We start from the raw sequence: 22,977 nt of genomic DNA, 5'->3' as shown, positions 1-22,977 counted from the left end.
GTTTCATTTTTCAATTTATTTCATTTATTTTCATTTTTACATATTTATATTGAAAACAGTATCCTCATGTTATAATTGTGCTATACTTAGAACAGTAATGGGATTTTTTTTTTTCAATAAGTGAAACACCTACAAAATTATTTTCTAGATTTCTATCATTTCTGTCACAATAACAACTTAACTAATTCTTTAGAAATATTTATATCCCTTTTTATACTTTAAAATAACTTTTTAGAATTGTATTTTCTTTTATTTTTTATTTCCCTGCTTCAGCTTCCTTGCTTTAAAATGCCACTTTAATATTTTTTAATCTATTCCCAAAGCAGATCATAATAAAGATATGTAAAATAAAATTTACATTTAGAGCTTCACTTTTGCAAGATTTTGTTTACAAATGGCCATTTTGCCAACAAGCAATGGCAGGGTCTTGCCTCAATTGCCTTTGGTGCTACTGTATAACCATTGGATTGCAGAAAAATAATATTCTCCATCTTTTTCCTGATTTCTATTAGCTTTCAGATTTTTGTAGCTTAGAGAGAGAGCTAGTTTAGTGGTTAAGGCACCAGACTAGAAGCCAGTACTCTGTGTGTTCTAGTTCTGCCTTAGGCATGAAAGCTGGATGGATGACTTTGGCCTAATCCAGGGGTGTCCAAACTTGGGAACTTTAAGACTTGTGGACTTCAACTCCCAGAATTCCCCAGCCAGCTGTTGTCCACCATTTTGTAAAAGATGGAGATTTTGCAACCATGATGCCATTGACTCAATTAATGTATAGTCAAGACAGCCAGATACTCATTACCCAAAAAAAGGGGACAGAGATTTGTTGAAGTCTTCAATACACTGGCTGGCTGGGGAATTCTGGGAGTTGAAGTCCACAAGTCTTAAAGTTCCCAAGTTTGGACACCCCTGGGCTAATCACACTCTCTTATCCTCCAGCTAATTGAACATAGTTGTTGTGGGAAGGAAGAAGTTTTGTTGGATATGTTCATTGCCTTGAATTATTTGTTCAAATACATACAAATAAATAAATAAAATATCAGCAGTACTATATAATAACAGAGAACTGGTTCTTTCTCTCTTAGTTAATGATAGAACCTGGAATTTGTTTCCTTTCTATTTTGTTGCACAGGCAGTGAAAAGTGGGAAGCATGATATTTTATTTTATTTTTTTCAATGAAGGGGAAAATAAGAGGCGAAAGGAATATTAGGCATGTTCGCCATTTTGAGCTATTGATAAAAATAAAATAGATGATAGATAGATAGATAGATAGATAGATTACATCATTTGTGTTAGTAATATTTAGAATAGATAGATAGATAGATAGATAGATAGATAGATAGATAGATAGATAGCTAGCTAGCTAGCTAGCTAGCTAGCTAGATAGATAGATAGATAGATAGATAGATAGATAGATAGATAGATAGATAGATAGATAGATGATATATAGATAGATAGATGATAGATAGATAGATAGATAGATAGATAGATAGATAGATAGATAGATAGATAGATAGATAGATATAGATATAGATATAGATATAGATATAGATGATTTATTTATTTATTTATTTATTTTACCGTGCTTCTAGACCGCCCCCTCTCCCAAAAGGGACTCGGGGCGGTGTACAGTCCATACAAAATATATCAAAATACAATAAAAAGTTGAATATGTACAGTTGGAATGGAGGAGGTTAAAATGGAATTAAAAGAACTGTACAGAGCCAGTATATATAAATATAAATTTAAATTTTAAACCCCTAATATAGATATAGATATAGATACAGATACATAGATCATAGATAGATAGATAGATAGATAGATGATAGATAGATAGATAGATGATAGATAGATAGATAGATAGATGATAGATAGATAGATGATAGATAGATAGATAAATTCTAGATTTAGATACTTTCATCCAGTCTAGAAGGTATTGATAAGCATCTCTTCAGTGAATTTGCCTTTTAAATTGGTAAATATCACTTAAAAACAACAGCAAAAGTGAAGTTCAACTATGTTGGGTTAAGAAATGGTTATATTTTAATCCCCTTGCACTTCCGTTTAATGAATAGCCTTGAGTTCTAATTTTATTAGCAAAAGGAAGAAACTTTTTTCTATTCATTTTTTCTCTGCTGTTAAGCAACCTTCATATTACTCATAATCTGCTAACATTTTAAGATGAAGGCACCCAGAAAGGACATCTGATACATAAACCTGGGGGAGGAAGGCTGTAATAGATAAAGAAGTAGCTAAATCTGATGAAAATATATGATCACAAACAACATTTTATAAATAAATAATAAAAAAGATGACATACTGTTTCTTATGTCAAGGTTGCCATTCAAGGTCTTAGTCACTGCTATTGCATAATTTAAGAATCTGGTTACGGTACCTTAAATTGTCGCTCAGTTTTCTTTACCAGATGCTCTCCAAATGTTTCAGTTTTCAGTTCCCACAATCCTCAGGCAATCCTCAGTACAGTTTGTAGAAGTTCAATATAAATATAATACAGCAGTGCAGCAAAAATCCACTGTTTTGGAGCTACTTCCAATAATAGCAATAGCACTTAGACTTATATACCACTTCACAGTACTTTACAGCCCTCTCTAAGCAGTTTACAGAGTCAGCATATTGCCCCCAACAATCTGGGTCCTAATTTTACCGACCTCGGAAGGATGGAAGGCTAAGTTTATATATATATATATATGTACTCTACACCTAAAAACCAATTTTGATACCCAGTACAGTACTGCAATTTATATACTAAAAGACAGGAAAGGAGATTTAAGATTCAACAATATTGCAACTAAAAAGCTGTTTTGTTTATATATATATACGTACGTGCGTACGTACGTACGTATGTGTATATGTATATGTGTGTATATGTATGTATGTATGTATGTATGTATGTATTGTGTCACAATCCCTGGTATGCCCAAATATGGGAGGGAACACACTGCTTCCCTTTTCTGTCCTTCGGCTCATTACAGAAGAAGTTCTGTAATGAGCCGAAGGACAGAAAGGGGGAGTAGTGAGCTCCCTCCTATATTTGGGCATACCAGGGGTTGTAACACAAATACATACCTATTTCCCTGGCTCAGTTGATAAGGAGAAGAGCCTGTGGCTTAGTGGCTAATGTGTCTGGCTAATATGTAATACAGCCCAGGTTCAAATCCCAGTAAGTGTATGGCTAGCTGATGAGAGCTAAATAGCTTGAAATAGATCTATACTAGTCTCCCTTTATTTATTTATCAGCACAAATACAACACACACACACACACACACACACACACATATGCCCCACAGGCCAGATTTAAGCACCCAGCGGGCCAGATCTGGCCCATGGACCTTGAGTTTGACATCCCTGATCTACACTGTCTCCAAAACAATTTACTTATTTATGAGAAGGCAGATATTTTCTCCCCTAATCATTTAATATGTCTGAGCACCCAGAGTTCTCTTTGCTGGAAAACAATAGAGTTGCCCCAGTTTTAAAAAATGGTTATAATACCTGAGTAAACCAGTCAGGTGTTTTAGGCTTAGGTTCATGTGTGGAAGTTGTGGCTGTTTCTAATGTGATGCTATCTTTGTGTTCAGGTGTATTTCCAAGATCTTTTTCTGCATCATTGTTGAAAAAGGCACAACCTTAAAACACAGAGTGTTTGGTATTTAACCAGCAAAATATAATTAGCAAAGTACATGGCCATCAAGCATGTTAGCTGGTTCTGCATTTTGCGGTAGTAGCAGATTCCAACCATTCTTCCTGGGTTAAGGTTAAGCAAAAATGAACACACAGAATACTCTGAACAAGACATAAAAACTGTTACTCTGCAAGGTAGGATTATGACTAATAAGAGGTTATCAGAAATCTAATTTTGGCCAGAAGAAACATTGCTCAACAAGAAAAGAAACTGATTTGGGAAATAGTAGAATCGTGTTTGCTGCAACGGCTAGAAAACATACCCTTGCATTGTGAAAATCAATGTGTAATACTGGTTAAAATGCTGAGCTGGGATTGTGGACATTCAGATTCAGCTCAGTATTAGACCATAAAGCTCAGGGAATAATTTTGGGGCTAATCTCAGTCCAGTGTACCTTATGACTGTTTAGTTGTGGGGATAAAAATTATCCATATATGTCCCTTTATGTTGGTTAAAGGAAAAGTGCCACATAAATGAAAGAAAAATAAATACATTCTGTGTTGAGCATGGAAGTTGGATTATATTCAGTGCTATGATTCTATTAAAATAAAACTTCAACACAGAAACACAGACAAAACAAAAAAATGATAACTAGGAAGAGTTGAAATATACAATTTAAATGTCAGGATTTTGCCCCAGACTCTATTTCAAAAACATATGAAGAATGGTTGCAGGAACTGGGTATGTCTAGTTTAATGAAAAGAAGGACTAGGGAAGACATGATAGCAGTCTTCCAATATCTCAGGGGTTGCCACAAAGAAGAGGGAGTCAAACTATTCTCCAGGGCACCTGAGGATAGAACAAGAAGCAATGGGTGGAAACTAATCAAGGACAGAAGCAATTTAGAACTGAGGAGAAATTTCCTGACAGTTAGAACAATTAATCAGGGGAACAGCTTGCCTCCAGAAATTGTGAATGCCCCAACACTGGAAGTCTTTAAGAAGATGTTGGATAGCCATTTGTCTGAAACGGTATATAGGGTTTCCTGCCTAGGCAGGGGGTTGGACTAGAAGACCTTCAAGGTCCCTTCCAACTCTGCTATTGTATTGTATTGTATTATGATTCTAATTTGCCTTAGCATTATTATTATTATTATTTTCATATATAATCTTACATCTATGGAGTTTATACAAGTCCCCTGCTCTGTTTTTATCTTCACAACAATGCTGCAAACTAGGTAGATTTTCCCCAACATTATCCAGCATGTTAAAATTAGTTGAGCCAGTGTTCATCCTTGCAGCAAAAATTTAAAAATCCCTTTTAACACACAGTACAAGTGTTCAATAGCATTAGCCTTTGCTATTGATCTGCAGAAAATAGTACAGTTCATAGATGTAAGCTGAGATATGGTTACTTTCCTTTATGTAATTGTTATTTCATACTTTTGTACAGACATTAGGATAATTTGCTATAAGGATATTTAAGATTAAGAGATTAAGAATAAAATAACTTTTCAAGTATATCTACTGTATAGCAGTAGTTAAATTCAATTTTTTTTACTACCAGTTCTGTGGGCGTGGCTTGGTGGGTCTGGCAGGGGAAGGATACTGCAAAATCTACATTCCCACTCCACTCTGGGGCCAGCCAGAGATGGTGTTTGCCGGTTCTCCAAACTACTCAAAATTGCCACTACCGGTTCCCCAGAACCTGTCAGAACCTGCTGAATTTCACCCCTGCTATATACATATACTTGAGGATTCACAAGGTTGATAATTATATGGAACAAAGCTGTGGTTGAATCTAGATGTTCTGCTTTGGATACCACAAAGCCTCCTTGTGAAGGAAACAAGGAAAACAAGTCACGAAGAGGATGTGTACATGTTAAATTGTAGATCTGTTTACAATTAATAATAGTCATTATTAAAAGACAGTTAATAATTGCCTTTATGGCTGAAGGAGGAGCAAGAGGGAAAGAAACTTTAGGTGTGGCAACATTGAATGTCTCAGATGTCCTCCTTGCGTTAATAAGAGTTTTCCTTTCTTTCCCCATGGAAGATGCTCCTCGTTCATCTTTGTAGAATTTCACATGATCAATTTCAGTGATAAATCACCCTGATTTATCAAAGCCGTCTCTTGTCATAACAGATTGTTTCAGGAAACCTCTGCTCAACAGGTGGAGGAGACGGGGAGGAAGAGGCTTTCTCTTGAGTTTTGTTTAGAGCCTCTCTAAGTGCCTGCCCAGCCCACAGATTTGCCTTTGCTGAGGTGCTTCGGCAATCTGACAAGCTGCTTTGCAAACTAGGAATGTTGATATTAAATTTCCCTCCTGCCTGTAAACAGAGCGCTAGGACAGGATGACTGAGAACCCATTGCCATCTGGCAAGCTGGAGAATGAAGATGAAAGGAGCTGGGATGATAAAAGGAAAGCAAGATGGAAAGCTGATGGAACTGGCAGGTTATGCCAAACATGTCTTGACTGGGTAGCAGAGGGCAGCTTCTTATCCTACTTTGGTGGCTGGCCAGTGGAGTTCTATTTACAAATATAATTTGGTTTTACTTGGTACATGAAAAGTTCCCCCCCTCCTCCGCTGCTTAGGCAATAATAATGAGCAATATCAACAGCAATACCTGGATGTACTAGAAGAAAATGCTATAATAGCATGGGTCAGGGATGGGTTCCGGCAGGCACTACTGCCGGTTCCCTCGTGTGCATGCTGCATGCTTGGTGAGCGCTGGGTACGCATGCACAGTGCTATTAAAATTGTTCTTTGCATGCGTAGAACTGAAAAACAAGATAGAGACACCTACAGCAGCACCCGGGGAACTGGTTTCGGTGTGTGGCAGGCCTGGGTCGCTGCTGGTTCCAGTGACCCAGGCCGCCAAACCACTACCGGTTCAGCCAGTAGGAACCCACTACTGGTATGGCCTGCTCCTCATCAAGTTTCCAGGCTGACAAATAATTGTGATTTTTTTTTGGGGGGGTGGAGATAAACAGTTGATTCCATTCCACCTTAAGAGTTCCATTTCTCCCATAACAGGGAACCCTCTAATCAGAAGCACTATTGAGGGGTATTAATCCTTTAAGCTATCTTAATGAGAATTTATAGGATGATTTTGCCACAATACAGGCATGGGGTAATATTGTTGTATTTATATGAACATGCTTAAGATGTCTAAGCCATTAAGGAATAAGCCTCAATGAACTGGATAGAATTGACTTCAAAATTGCAACACAAAGAAGCCTTCTGTTTTAAGAATGCAAAGCTAGGCATTTCTATCTAGGGCAGGGGTGTCCAAACTTGGGAACTTTAAGACTTGTGGACTTCAACTCCCAGAATTCCCCAGCCAGCCATGCTGATCTAGGGGTAAAGCTGACTGAATATATTGGGAGTTATCCTAGATTAATGAGAAGAAGCTGCTGCTTAAAAGACTACCTACAATCTGCTACTACAATGATTTATAACCTAATAAATTTTCAAAAAATGCAGAATTGAACCATCACTCAAAGAACAATACAAACTAAATCCAGTTTCTTATATTTCTCTTTACTGTGTTTGCGCTCTGGAGATCCCAATACTTGGAATGACTTCTCATTTTACCATATAGTCCTGAGAGGTAGGCTGGACTACAATAATTGGGTTATTGTAAGTGAACATAATGTGTTACATCAGATTTATAGCCATGATGGTGGGGAAGGGGACCCTAATTTTTCTTTTCAGAAATGCACATTTTTCTCCGTGTGTATACCTTTCAGCGGTTATGGTAAAATTGCTAGCACATTTCAGATTTTGATAAATATAGCTAATTTTGAAAAGCAAATTCTTCTAAACCTTGTAATGGGGATGTCTACGAATATACAAAGCCAGCAACTATACCTAGACATTTTAATTTGTGTCATTCATTCATTCATTCATTCATTCATTCATTCTATGAATGAATTCATTTATATGGCTGCTCATTCAGTCAATGACAATTAATTAATGGATGCATATTACTGGATTTACTTTTTTGTGATGCAGGGTTTTTGTTTACTTATAATTTTAATTAGTAATTTTATTGTGTGCTTTACTGCACATTTCTTTTCCTCCGTCTTTTGGAGTGCAAATCCTATGCTGAAAGTTCAAGGGCATTATGTTGTAGAAAGAATTTGTTTATATTCTGAAGGTTCAGGACTCTTTCTATTTAAACTTCTATTAAAATGAAAGCAGGCCTGAAGTTTTTCTGATAATTTTCAGAGTAAGATTTTCTGGAAGAAGCATAACTATGCATACAGAAGTATTATTGAGTAAGTCTCTAACTACTCCAGATAAGACTGGAAAATCCTGAGAGTAAAAGTGTAATTAGTCCTTAGTCTACTCTATTTAAAATCTAGTGTGGTTGTTCAGTCAACAGAGTCAAACAAGATTGATAGCCTAAACTACCATATATGTTTGTAGTAAATATAAATACCGTATTTTTTGGAGTATAAGGTGCATCTTTTTACCTCAAAAAAGAGGCTGAAATCTGCGTGCGTCTTATACACCGAATACAGCATTTTTTGCCTCCCGAATCCCTGCCCCTTCACCAAAATGGCCGTGCATACCCTTATGGAGGCTTTTAGAGAGCTCCAGGGGGCTGGGGAAGACAGAAATGAGTGAAAAACAGGCCTTTTTGCCCCCCCAGCCCCCAGCAGCAGTCTATAAATCTCCATAAGGCTATGCATGCAATTTTTTTGACAAAAAACGGGCTCTTTTTTGCAGAAAACGGGCTGTTTTTTGCTCATTTTTGCCCCCCCCCCCAGGAGCACTCTGCAAGCCCCCCCCAAGGATATTAATGCCTTTTTTTAAAAAAATGGGCCCATTTTCGTGAAAAACAGGCTGTTTTGGGGAGATTTGCAGAGAGCAAAAACCTTTTTTTTTCCTTTTGGAAAGCTCTTTCACTGATTGATGAGAATTACATTGATCAAGTGCTGTGCCAGCAGAAACACCTACCTATCTACTGTATTTCTCTCTCTCTCTCTCTCTACCCCTCTACCTACCTACCTACCTACCTACCTATCTACCTACACACTCTCTCTCCCTACCTACTTATGTATTTTTCTCTCTCTCTCTATCCCTTTATCTATCTACCTACCTACCTAACTACTCTCTCGCTGTCCCTACCTATCTACTGTATTTTTCTCTCTCTCTTTCTCTCTCTATCCCTCTACCTACCTACCTACTCTCTCTCTCTCTTTCTCTCTCCCTTTATCTACCTACCTAACTACTCTCTCTCTCCCTACCTACCTACTGCATTTCCCTCTCTTTCTCTCCCTGTCTATCCCTCTATCTACCTACCTACTTTTTTTTAATTTGCCTCTTCAAAACCTTGGTGCGTCTTATACTCTGAAAAATACGGTATTCCTTGAAGTGGACAAAAGGAATTTTTCAAAAGCATTATCAGAAATACATAAATCTTTCCTGAATGGGATGTGGTGGCTTGCTGACCTATTGTTCTGACTCCAGGCAGGAGCTGCTGAGGCCTTTTGCTGCCTCAATAACTATTTCCTTTCCAAATTGTTGGGATGCCCACAGGAAAGAATCGGTGTCAAAAGGCCCCATAATGGCAGAATATAGAGCAGCTGCTGCTCGAGGCAGAAAGCTGTAAATCAAGATGCTTTCGGCAGTTGTGTTCCACAGCAAGATGGACAATAGCTTAGCAACTTTTCAGCATCCATTCCTTTAATAGTTTTATTATTTATTTATCGCATTTGTATTCCATTTACTAAGAGCTCAAAGCAGCATTCACGGAGGTCTTCCTTCATTTTATCCCTTGGTCCCTTTCTTTCATGTTCCTGCTGAGCCAGAATGAATGTCCTCAAGTGCCCCAGCACACTTCATAATCAAATAGGGTTTGGATCTGGGCCCAAATCTGATGTTTTAACCACTGCAGCTGCTGCCTGAATTAAACAATTTGTATTCAGTGTCGTGTACTGCAAGAGTTTACTGTCTACAAACTATTCCAAAAGGGAGAAGTGCTGGACAAAGTGTTAAAAAAAATGTTGGAAACACTGTTGGGATGAATCCACCTTACACAAGAAGTATCTCATACAGTGGTGGATTAAGGCTCACGGGTGCCCTAAGCACTGACAAATCTTGGTGCCCCTCCTTTGTACAAATCTTCATTGGGTTATTTTTTTGTTTTCAACTTTGTGGTGCCTCCTTTGGGCCTGCTGCCCTAAGCACATGCTTAGTCTACTTAATGGTTAATACACCATTGATCTCATAGCATGTGAGCCTGGTAGTACTAGCAGGTATCATATCTTAATGGGGTCCTACTCACTGGTGAAAGCCAATATAACAAAGAGGTTAAAATGTTGGACTGAATAGTCCACTATCTGCCTTGAAAATTCCTGAGATGACTTTCTTTAAAATGATGGTGTATGAGAGAGAAGAAATAGGGAACACTGTTAGACCAAATAATCTATTCCAAATGACATTAATACTCTAGGGCAGGAGTGTCAAACTTGTTTTCATTGAGGGCCGAATCAGGGTTGTGTTTGACCTGGGGGTGGGCATGGCCAGATCAATGTTACTCATATCAGGAGTGCCTTGGGCGGCCTAAGCACTCTGCCAGTGAAAACGGAGCTCCATTTTTCCTGGCAGAGGCACTGCAGACCAGTCCTTTGTTGTTTCCAGGGCGGCCCCACAGGCCAGATCTAAGCACCCCATGGGCCAGATCCGACCTGTGGGTCTTGAGTGTGGCACCCCTGCTCTAGGAGATTAGGCAGATGTCTTTTCCAGACTAAAGAAAATGTCCAACTTTTTATGATACAGAGGTTTTACAACCCGTTTTCTTGTTACTTTAATCCAGAATTTTATTATATGTTTGTATTTATGTATTAATGTATATGTCAGCTCAAAACATAGGCCAGATCATGAAGATGACTCCATAGGAAGACTGGAACTATACTTCATTGAGATAGGCTACAGCACAGGTGTCAAATTTGCGGTACCACGTTGTCAAACCTGGGGCGTCACGTTTGTACAGGTTTGCATGAAATCTGAAAATGCTTGCACACTCAACGTAAAACTACTAAAGACCTTCAGTATGGAAAACTAATAGAAAATCAACAATTATAATACAATCTGTGTCCAGCACAGCTGTGCACGTTTTCAGTATGCTTTAGAAACACTTAAATATTATGTAAACAAAACATCCTCCTACTATTGATTCAAACTAATTAAGCTGAAAAAAAGACAAAGCTATTGTATGAGTTATTTTAATAAGTTGACTTTTTAAAGCAGCTGCATCTTTAACCAGATGCATGCCAAAAACAATGTGATTGTTTAGTAAATATTAAAGAGATGAGGTACTCTTTCAAGGTCCAAAGGCATTCTTCCAAATTAGTTTATTTCTAGCACATTCAAAGGGTAAAAAGTTATAATTTATTAGAGACTCTCCAAATCAAATGCTGTTTTTAAAAAAAGTTTCCAGGCAATTTTTCTAAGCTTTCCAGCTTCTGTCTGGCACAGCCAAGGTTGAATGTCTTCCAAAAAAATACATTGCTTATCTACCCAGGCCTGGACGTTATGTATATTCTGTCTCAATATTCCAACATTCGGCACAAACAACACTCTGTTCCTACATGATAAATCCCAGGCAGCCCCACATATAAATTCAGGACAATGCAGACTCCAAGGACGCCTTTCCGCCTGCTCTTGTTCTTCTCTTCCCTCCTCCAATTTTCATTTGGGATACTTCTTTTCCACTATTTCATATATACATTATTTGTGTTTTATAATTTCTCCTCCTAAATAGAAGGCAATTTATGGACTTTGTGTGTAATCTCCCTGTGTGTGTGTGTGTGTGTGTGTGTGTGTGTGTGTGTGTGAGTGAGAGAGAGAGAGAGAGAGAGAGAGAGAGAGAGAGAGAGAGAGAGAGAGAGAGAGAGAGAGAGAGAGAGAGAGAGAGAGAGAATGAGAATCTGAACCAATTTCAGTTGGTATTATTTAAAGTGCAGTTATTGTGTTTGCTTGCTTTATTTTGTCCTTCTTAGCAGCGAGACGGTCCACATTTCCAAATTTCATTTGGAGGAGGATTACATCACCTTCACAGTATTAGCTTTGTTTATAATTATGCAAGCTATATTTGGAGGCAAGGAGCTACTGTATCTCCTATAGTTCTCCCTCTTTCGGAACAAAACCCCACAACTATAGCAGATGGTAGTCTGAATTTTTCCCCCAACATTGTTCTTAACTTAGAAACAGCTGCTTGGGAGATATCAGAGCTGGCACTCTACTTTGATCAGAGCAGCGGTGCCCTGGGGGGGTGTATGCATATGTGTGACTTTTTCTGAAATCATCCTCCAAACTTCTATTAACGAGACCTTCTCAGTCTATAAACTCACACGTTTATATTGTGTCTTTTGTCTCTTTGCAAGGTTAATAGCTTTGTCCAAGGAGCATCACTCTGACATCAGTAGAAGATTCATTTTCCCCAGTATACAAATTCTTGCTTCTAAGAGCCCAAGGTCTTCTAAACATAATTAGTGCAGATGCTACAAAATGATTTTTTTTTAAAGGGTGTTGCTTCATAATATAGGAAGAGGAAAATAATTCCGTTAGCAACATGTCCTTTTAATAGCATGCACCCATGACAGTACAGGCTCCTCTTCCCCTCATACACACAGTAAATACCTATTGGAGGGTGGGATGGGACATTTGCAAGTAATTTGGTGTATAACAATCTAAATTCCATGAAATGAAATGAAATGAAATGAAATTTAATTTGTTAGCCGCACCCTCTCCAAAAGGACTCAGGGCGGCGTACAATAAAACACATACAATATACATATATATACAAAGCATATACAAATACAAATAAACACATACACATACATGTACCTGGAGGAGGTAACACACATAAAATATATATAAAAATAAAATTAAAATAGCTATTTAAAACACCCTCAGTTAAAATTACAAAATTTAAAAAACCCGTCAGGAGCAATAGGATAAAACTATGATTGAGCCAGGCCAGCTAATTGGAAGATCACTGTGGTTAATTCAATAAACCATGACCAACCATCATACTCTAGTTGAATCGAGTTTTTCAGTCAATTTTCTGATGATATCCTTTTTAGATAAAAGTTGTTAACAAAATACAGACAGATTCTAACATCGGCACTGAAATAGCTATGCTGGGGGAAATGAGCTGGGCTTACTCCCAGGATTTGGGAGGAATAATGTGCATAGATAGTCATAAATGAGACGAGGAGGAACACTGGAGTCAAATCTGCATTCAGCCACAAGTATTGCACAAGATGGGATTGTGATGTGTGTGTGTGTGTGTGTGTGTGTGTGTAAATATATACACGCAGTATATATTGCTGGGCTAGCAATAATGCTGACGTTCATTTAAAAATATCTTTTTGTTAAAGATTTTGCTGAATTAAAATATCAAAGAACAAGACCAAGCTGTCTTTATTTATTTATTTATCTATCTCTTTAGGAGCTTTCTCACTTCTGCCATTGAAATCCCTCCATCACAAAACAGGGGTGGGCAGGGGTGGGCTTCAAAATTTTCAGCAATGGGTTCTCTGCCTAGTGGCCTAGTTGGCCTCCTGCACCATGGTGTGTGTGTGTGTGTGTGTGTGTGTGTGTGTGTGTGTGTGAAAGAGAGTGCGCTTTTCCCTTCCCCAGACTCTGGAGGCTTTCTTCAACTCTCTGGGAGGGTGAAAACTGCCTCCCGTGGGCTCCGGAGGCCCGTTTTTCCCCTTTCCCAAGCCTCCGCAAGGTCCCTGCACTTACCTCTCATCCAAAATGGACTGTGTGGAGACTCCTGGAAGGGGAGGGGTGGTTGGACTCAACCAGGGGTGGGATTTAGAGGTTCTCCGAACCGGCCATAACATTAGCTACAGGTTCTCCTGAACCCGAGAGAACCCGTAGCAGCCTACCCCTGGGTTCTTGGTATAGGTGAGAGAAGAGAGAAAACAGTGAATTGATCCCATAATCCATTCCAGATACAACCGAGCTACCTTTTGTCTGAGTGAAAATGTCCTCAGAAATATAAAAGAGCTAACGCGATGTCATCCCAAGAGCTTTTCTTGGACCAGTTCAACTCTTGTGACATTTTGCAAATATCCATTAATTGGATTGCCTGCCACACCCTCGAACTGGTTCCCTGGTTGGTGCTGTCAGCGCCGCCTTCTTGCTTTTCAGTTCTGCGCATATACAGAACAATTTTAATTGTGCACGTGCAGCGTGCACACAAGCGAATCGGCAGTAGTGCCGGCCAGAACCCACCCCTACACAATATATTAGTGTCTAAACAAAAAACAAGGTTGTGCATTTGGCATTTCTTATGGAAATCCAGCCATTGTACTAATAGGTTGTCTGAATCCGATTATTATGTTTAGCAATATGTTTTTATTATTATTTTGGTTGCACATAGAGTCCTGCAATTGTTTTTGTTTTTAGCAGGTTTAAGGTGTTGTGTGTAAATCCCTTGACCAACTTTCAGACTTGAATAAGGAGACAGAAGCAGAGCAGTCTATCTGCTACACATTCTAAGCACAAAAGGTCTTTAAATATTTGATAAATTCATCCAACATCTTTGTAGAAGTTAGCAGCATAAATAATACAGGTCTGCCATTTGTTCTGGCATAAATTGAAATAAGATCTCCCTCTACTGTTCAGTTTTAGGAACTACACTAAGAGGGAGGCCTTGCTTTGTGCTTTCCCCAACCTGATGGTTTCTGTTATGCGCTGGATTTAAACACTCTTAATGTCAGTCATCATGGCCACTGCTTGGGCTAGCTGGAAATGATAAGTTCTTATCCAACCCATATGAATGTACAAAACTATGCAAAGCTATTCTCTGTGTAGGCCACTTGCAGATTCCAAATATAAATAATTCAAGAAATTGACATGCATTGTCTTTTTATGTGAAAAGTGATAGAAAGACTTTGTCCTTTGAAAGACAAACCTAAAACACTTGAATAGTGGAGATAATAACTTTTAGCTTTTTGCACCACCCTGGTAGACTAAGGAAGGGTATTCAAGCCGCTCAAGAGTTTAAAGTAAAGACTTGTGAAATGGTTACATGAAAAAAATCCTTTGATGACTTACTTCATTTTGCCGTCTTGTGCCTACAGAGTTTTTTGATGATTATGCCGAAGGTCGGGAATGTGTCAACTGTGGTGCTATGTCCACCCCACTGTGGCGAAGAGATGGCACTGGCCACTATCTTTGTAATGCGTGTGGACTCTACCATAAGATGAATGGCATTAACCGGCCACTGATCAAGCCCCAGAGGAGGCTGGTAAGGAATGAGATGCAAAACTCTCACAGACTGTGAGAATCTCCTTTGTGATTCAATTCCACCTGTCCAGTATTAATCTTGACCTGTAAAAAAGCAAATGAGATTTACATCATTTATAAGGTTGTATATTATAACACAGTTTCGATATCGCTCTGAAGCTTATTCCTTCTGCTCGGACACACAAGGAGTTTGTCTCAGGTGTATAAGATCTCAATGTACATACATACAATTTTGGGATGTGTGTGTTTTTAATGTTGTACGCCACCCTGAGTCCTTTGGGAGAAGGGCGGCATATAAATCCAATAAAAACAAACAAACAAGTAACAAAATGATAAATCATAAATCATAAGATACCATAGGAGAAGGTAATAGGAAAGATGAGAAGGATAAGAGCAAAATAGCCCTACTGTGTGGGTAAATATCAGGGGTGGGCTTCAAAAATTTCAGCAACGGGCTCTCTGCCCGGTTGCTGGGTGGGCATGTCCATGGTGGGTATGGCCTAGTCAGCCTCCTGCACCACGGCGGGGAGGGGGCTGTTTTCGCCTTCCCCAGGCTCTGGAGGATATCCCTAAAGCCTCTGGGAGGGTGAAAACTGCCTCCCCCTGGCTCCGGAGCAGTGATGTGCGGTGAGGTTTATGGCTGGTGAGGCTGGTGACGTCATCAGGAAGGCGGGGAATGAGACCACGTGTGCTGGAGGCTCCACCACACATGATCCCATTCCCCACCTTCCTGAGCGTGCTCCGCCGGCTCGCGCTCTGCAGTCCTCGAAAGCGACTGCATATTGCAGTCGCGAGGAGCGCGTGAAATCCAGCAGAGGCAGGAAGGTTCTCGTCATTCCCCAGTCGCTTTCATGCCTTCGTCATCTGGGAGCGCCGACAACATTTCTGCCTCCGCAGCTCCCGGGCGCGGCCAGACGGATGTATATAATATTATAATATCTCTCTCTATATATAATATAAGAATCTACGAAAACAAATATTATAATATTATATATATATATATATATATATATATATATATATATATATATATATATATATAGTATATAATATTATATACTATTATTTCATGAAGAGAGGTGAGGCTCTGCCTCCCCTGACCGCACATCCCTGCTCCGGAGGCCCTCCAGCACTTCCGTGTGGCCTATTTTCCCCCTCCCCAAGCCTTCAAGCCTGCACTTACCTCACATCCAAATCGGGCCACATGGTGACTCCTGGAGAGGTGGGGTGGGCAGGGTCAGCCAGGGGTGGGATTTGGAGGTTCTCCGAACCAACCATAATGTTAGCTACGGGTTCTCTCAAACCCAGGCAAATCCGTAACAACCCACCCCTGGTAAATATCCTTAGGTATAAGACAGTACTGTGGGAATTAGGTATTTAGCAAAGTGATGGCATTGGGGGGGGACGACTGTTTTTGTGTCTAGTTGTTTTAGCATTTTATAGCAATTTATGATAATGAGTAAAAAAGATTGATAGTTAAGATCAGTGTTTCTCAAACTTGGCGACTTTAAGTCCTGTGGACTTCAACTCCCAGAATGCCCCAGCCAGCTATGCTGGCTGGGGCATTCTGGGAGTTGAAGTCCACAGGATTCTGGGAGTTGAAGTCCACAGGACTTAAAGTCGCCAAGTTTGAGAAACACTGGTTAAGATCAATCTTAGTGAATGAATTGGCTATTCTTGCTTTGAACTCTTGTCCTCACAGTCAGCCTCCCGTCGGATTGGACTGTCATGTGCAAACTGTCATACATCTACAACCACACTGTGGCGCCGGAACGCCGAAGGAGAGCCAGTCTGCAATGCCTGTGGTTTATACATGAAGCTCCATGGGGTGAGAGGAGAAAACAAAGCATAAACTGTCTATGGCAGTTTCCCCCAGTTTGCTTGTTTCCCCCATGCTGGATGGGAAATCTGAGAATGCAAGAACATCTGGAGGGCATCAGTATGGGAAGGCTCCTTTTGGATATAGATCAAGAAGGTGGCATCAGGACTTTCCCCCCTATGTAGGATTTCCTGTTACTAAAGAGGGCAGAGAAATTGTTTCTAGTCATTACTTTGAAGCCAAAGATGGGAGGGCAGAGGAGGGAAATGGTGGGGGGGGGGAATCCAATCATCCTTGTTGGGGGTTTATAGTGTTGCTCTCATACATCTGGAGGGTGTTTTTAGGGGAGGGCTGGATTTGGTCTTCAGTAGAGATGTCCTTCTAGGACTCTTCAACCAGAGTATTTTGATTTGGTTGTTGAAACAATTCAGAATACTCTGAAAGTTCTCATTTTCCAAAAGGACAACAAGAACATTAAGTTCTGCTATGGGAAACAATGGGAACTGAAAACAGCTTTTGCCATCATCATCGTCATCGTCATTTTAGCCATTGTTTATCCAATGCAGGATGAAGGCCTCTTCCGCATGTTTCCAACCTATACAGTTCTGAGCTTTCTTTTGCCAATTGGGCCAGCAATACTTGCTGATGTCTTCGATCCATCTTGCTTTAGGTCTCTTTTATGGATGCTTTTTATCAAGTGGGATCCATTCTATGATTGCCTCGGTGATCTTGATCTTTGTATAGCTCTGAATAGAATTTTCCAATTACCATATTTTTCAGAATATAAGACGCACATTTTTCCCTCAAAAAAAAGGCTGAAACCCCAAAGTGGTCGTGCATAGTCTTTAGGAGCCTTGCAGAGTGCTCCTGGGGACTGGGGAGGGCAGAAATCAGCACAGAATGGGCCATTTTTTGCTAAATTTTGCCCCCCCCCAGCCCCAGGAGCACTCTATAAGCCTCCTAAAGGCTATGCATGCCCTTTTTTTTGACAGAAATGGGCCATTTTTGTTCATTTTTGCTCCCCCCCCCCGAACACTCTACAAGCTTCCTAAAGGCTATTCATGCCCTTAAAAAAAACTGAGCCCATTTTTACAAAAAACGGGCCGTTTTGGGGACATCTGCGAGTGCAAAAACTTTTTTTAAAATTTGCCTCTTCAAAACCTTGGTGCATCTTGTACTCCGGTGCATGTTATACTCAGAAAAATATGGTATTTCTAACATTTCCTATCTTGTTCTACACACAAACCACCTTCATATTTGAATGCAAAAACCTTTTTTTATCTACAAGCTTGCATTTTGCTCTATTAATCCCTTTGTTTTCTTCAATTATCTTTCTCACAAGTTTCAGGTTAAACTGACACATTTCTTTTTAGATTCTTTTTCCTATGCTCGAGCAAATTTCAATGTACTCCAGTTTATGCAAATAAGAGTTAAGAAAACAATGAGTTACTCTCACATTCAAAAACTACAGATTTTTCTAGGGGAGTAATGTTGATCTCTAATGCATCTTCATAGGTTCCAAGACCTTTAGCTATGAGAAAAGAAGGGATCCAAACCAGGAAGCGTAAACCAAAGAACTTGAGCAAATCCAAGACATCAGCAGGTGAGTACAATTAGAAAAAAATCTTATCTAATATGACTCAGTAATAATTACAATTTAAGCTTAACGTCTGCCAAAGCTGGAAAAAGTAGACCAAAACCAAACATTGACATTCTATGGCCCTTCAAATAAAACACATCATTTTTCATTCATTCATTCAATCAATCATTCATTCATTCATTCCCCTTGGATACCACCAATTCAAAATAGACTTTGTGACAGTTTATAAAACAATCAGCAAAACCTTCTACAAAAAAATACAGAGAAGTAATCCAAAGGGAAATAAATTTGGTGAGAACCAAGTATTTCATCAAGTGTTCTTTGGAATAATTTCACCTTGTAAGAACAATGTGAATGTGGGACACGGTGGTTTAGTGGCTAAGAGCTTCGCTTGTCGATCAGAAAGGTCAGCAGTTCAGAGGTTCAAATATCTAGCACCGCATAATGGAGTGAGATCCCGTTACTTGTCCCAGCTTCTGCCAACCTAGCAGTTCGAAAGCACGTAGAAAATGCAAGTAGAAAAATAGGGACCACTTTGGTGGGAAGGTAACAGCGTTCCATGCGCCCTCGGTGTTTAGTCATGCTGGCCACATAACCATGGAGACGTCTTCAGACAGTGCTGGCTCTTCGGCTTTGAAATGGAGATGAGCACCGCTCCCTAGAGTCGGGAATGACTAGCACATATGTGCAAGGATAACCTTTACCTTTAAGAACCTTATAAAGAAGTTAGCCTGCATTCTAAGGTGAAGGTATTCCCCAAGGCTGAGCAGACACCACCTCCTTTCCCTCCATTTCATTGATGAAATTTGTCCAAAGCTGCTGCCATTAAGATGGGCATGTTGGATAGGCCAATTCAGATGGGCATCAACTCATGTAATTACCTAGGAGCAGAATGTCAATACATTCTGGCATTCTATAGCAAGGTTTTTGTGTTTTTCTCTGAAAACCTTCCTGATGAAGATCCATTTTTTCTTATTTAACATTCATTCTTATTACAGCAGCGATAATAGCCAATGCTTTAATGTTTGGCTAAAGTCTCAGGGCAGATCTGGTTTAACTGTTTATCTCTCCTTTTTCCACCTCCCACCCTAGGATCAGCCACCAATGAAAGCCTCCCCACTGCTATTAGCTCAGCCCCCTGCACCAGCACAACCACCACTACTACTGCTGAAGAAATGCGCCCCATCAAGACAGAACCAGGGATCTCATCTCATTATGGACACCAGAGCCCTATTCCTCAGGTGAAGCTTTTTATTAGGCAAAAGAATAGTCATATCGTCTCATTGCTTATTGACTCTGCATTTGTATTCTGCTTTTCTGTCAAAGAGATCAAAATTAGACACACGCGGCTTTCTCTGCATTTTAGTTTCTTAGCAAACTTGTACTGAATTTAACAGAATGGAATTGAGTTAAAGCTTCAGCGTTCCATGGCAAGCTTGTTAATAAAATTCCTGCACCCACTTGCGTACCTTAATGTCAGAGCGTTTGCAGCATGACTACTATTAGGAGACAACCCAGGAGCAAAACACAGCACACAGAGACTTAGATATTCAACAGTGGTTTATATTAGAGGTGGGTTCCTATTGGTTTGGACCATTTATTTAAACCATTTATGTGCTGCTGATGGCTCAAGACTGTTACTAAACTACAGCTGCAACAATAGAAATATTTATTTATTTTATTTATTTATTTTATTCTTCGCATTTCTAAACCGCCCCCTCTCCCAAAAAGATACCATAAATCTAAAAGTATCATTACTTTAGATTTACTTTAGATAATGTTTAGAGAAAATATTATCACATTTTAGGATGGGTAAAAGAAGTGGGACAGTTGAAATTGTTAATAGGCCTCAATAAACAAGTACATTGAAGCCTCTTCAATTATAAGGCTTCAGTTCCAGTGGCAATTTTTTTTAGCAGCATGGGGTCTGCTACGAAGAAGACAGAATTAACCATAGATCACAAACACACTCGCAATGAAATTGTAAAAGATGCCCTTTTGATAATTTAATAATTTAGGGCAAACTGTTTAGATGTATGTGGTAGTTTGGTCCTGAGGCTTACATTGTGACCATTGTGAAGGGAAATGGGAGAAACAGAGCCACATAAAAAATCAAACTAACAAACCAAATTGGGGAGGGGGGTTATTTATAACTTTAAAAACCAAATTCCAGTCACCTCAGTATCTCACTAAACCCAGACCACTTACCCACCCAGTACACCTGTACAAAAGTGAGTGGTACCCATCACTCTAAAAACATTTTCTCTAGTTCAGCAATCCCCAACCTTTCTGGCTTGGTGAACCAGCAAAAAGGGGGGGGTGTTAAGAGGGGATGGTTCTGTGCAAGTGGAAGGTGCGTGCATGACCAAGCGCAACTCCATTTGCACAGGGGGCAGGCATGTCCACCCACCCTTGCCCAAATCGAGCTTTGCACGTGTGCAAAGTAGAGCTGCACACATGCTCGCCTGCCATTTGCGTGGCCTGGTTCCAAAATGGCTGTGTCCTGGGGATTGGGGACCTATGCTCTAGTCCATCCAATAATCGTCACCCAGAGAATGGATTAAAGGGAAACTCTTCCAGTTATTCCATGCTAATGGCTACTATACAGCCCAGCTATTCCTACTAAGAAGTTTAGTTTGCTGCTTGCTCCATAGTTCAGCTGTATATCTTACCCAACATTTCAGAGATTTTGAGGCAAAGTAATACAAATTTCTGGACTGTTTTTTTTTAAAATTCAGTTCTCCAATGCGGTAAAATTGTAGCCAAAATACATTCTGAAATATATCATTATTTATTTATGTATGTATGTATGTATGTATGTATGTATGTATGTATGTATGTATGTATGTATGTATGTACGTAGTTACTTACTTACTTACTTACTTACTTACTTACTTACTTACTTACTTACTTACTTACTTACCTACCTACTTATCAAATGTATTTGCTACCCATCTCATGGTTCAGTTTTTAAGAGACTGCTACAGACAAATGATGAAATAGCATTATTTTCTCTTTTCCTTCCACATTATTTATGTCCCTCCCTCTTTTCCCTCTCCTCACTAGGCATTCTCTGTTGCGGCAATGTCTGGGCATGGACCTGCTCTTCACTCCACTGTGTCTACTCTCAAACTGTCTCCAGAGGCTTACCAAGCAGCCATCAACCAATCTCCCCAGCCCAGCTCCAAGCAAGATTCCTGGAACAGCCTAGTCTTAGGGGAAACACATGGAGACATCATCACAGCTTAACAATCTTCTGCCTCTTCACCCCCTTCTAAGGGAGTTACCAAGCTTGGGACTCAAAGGCGATGGGCAACTATCAAGCAATATTATTGGTCCCCCAGCCTTGTTTCTCCCTCCCATCCTTTGTTTTTGTCTAGTTTTGGTCTTAGAAGAACCATTCCAAATTGCTTTGGCCTGTTCAATCAAGTTCAACTGCCAAGTTCTATTTTTAAGAAATCCTCCAGATAACATGGACACCAATATTACATGTTTATACGTAACTGATATACAGAAATGTAATATCAAATGGTATGTTTGTATATGTGTGTGTACATGTGAAGAATGTGTATGAGCGTGAATGGAAATTTGTAACTGCAGCTTTCCACATGTTCAGTCTTCAGACATCTTTTGAAAAATGAAGGAATATAAGCCAGCCCATAAAAATAGAATGGAGGATAAGAAGAGATAAAAAATAAAACAAAAAGGCAGTATATAAGCCAGCAATATCCCTAAACTTTTATTATGGGGATCAGTGACTAGTGGCCTTTATGAAAGAACTGATTTCCTGATCTGGGACGATAGCTATCCATCCTGTTGCTAATTCAAAGCCTAAAGAACCAGCAGCATATGCAGAGAAGAATGGAAAAAAGGCTAGTTGCTGGCATAGGCTTGGGTCTTGGTTCTCTATTTCCCATTTTGATTTATAAAAATTATTCTTCCCCAAAGAGACTGCAGACCAAAATGTATTATCTTTGATAGTAAGAAACTCAAAATTCAAGTACGGTGGCCCACAAGTATCCAGAAGAAAATGGAGGTGCTGTGGTTGGCAAATGCAATCAATGGTGACCTGAAGACTCCAGGTTTTTTTTTAAATGTGGAACAGAAGCAACAGTTTTGTCTTCAAACATAGCTGCAATCCACTATGGCATGTGGATTCTAGCAGGAATTTTGTGGATCCAGCAATTTTATGACTGCCAGCAGCACACTGGTGTTAATTTAATTGCTTTTCTGTCAACTTGATTAACCCCTCTTCTTTTGCTATTAATAAATCTATTTTTCCTTTCAAAGCAGCCAACTCATAGTGTTTTACCTATCTGTTTTTCAGCTGAAAGAGGGATTCTCTATGATTTATATACAATCTTACAGATAAAGGTCAGGCACAGCTGGAATGGGTGACTGTAGATTAGCAGGCACCCATTTCAGAATATGGCAAGGATAGGGGGTAAGCAAATAATTTGAATTGAAGGCCTGCTTTCTCTCTAATATTATGCATGGTGTCAGTACTAAATAAAACTTAAAATATTTTATACTTATGATCAAGGTGAACATGACCCAGTGGCAGGATTGACACTAGCTTTCATTCAATCTCATTATCTCCTGCGATGAACTAATCAAACCATTGCAAAATACAC

The 22,977-nt window shown here is 39.5% G+C and overlaps 1 protein-coding gene across 2 annotated transcripts in view; it reads left to right on the top strand.

The window, feature by feature from the left end:
* Positions 1-22,636, top strand: part of GATA4 (GATA binding protein 4) — a 72,803-nt gene extending 50,167 nt beyond the window's left edge. For both annotated transcript variants that reach the window (XM_081943801.1, XM_081943800.1), the window contains exons 3-7: positions 14,759-14,925; positions 16,627-16,752; positions 18,259-18,346; positions 19,436-19,584; positions 21,410-22,636. In XM_081943801.1, the coding sequence (XP_081799927.1) occupies positions 14,759-14,925; positions 16,627-16,752; positions 18,259-18,346; positions 19,436-19,584; positions 21,410-21,592 (713 nt within the window). In that variant the 3' untranslated portion in view covers positions 21,593-22,636. The remainder of the gene's footprint in view (positions 1-14,758; positions 14,926-16,626; positions 16,753-18,258; positions 18,347-19,435; positions 19,585-21,409) is intronic.
* The last annotated feature ends 341 nt before the right edge of the window (positions 22,637-22,977 follow it).

Source organism: Natrix helvetica, assembly GCF_964273705.1.
Source record: "Natrix helvetica genome assembly, chromosome: 2".
NCBI lineage: Eukaryota > Metazoa > Chordata > Lepidosauria > Squamata > Natricidae > Natrix > Natrix helvetica.
This window is presented reverse-complemented; position numbering and strand designations above follow the sequence as displayed.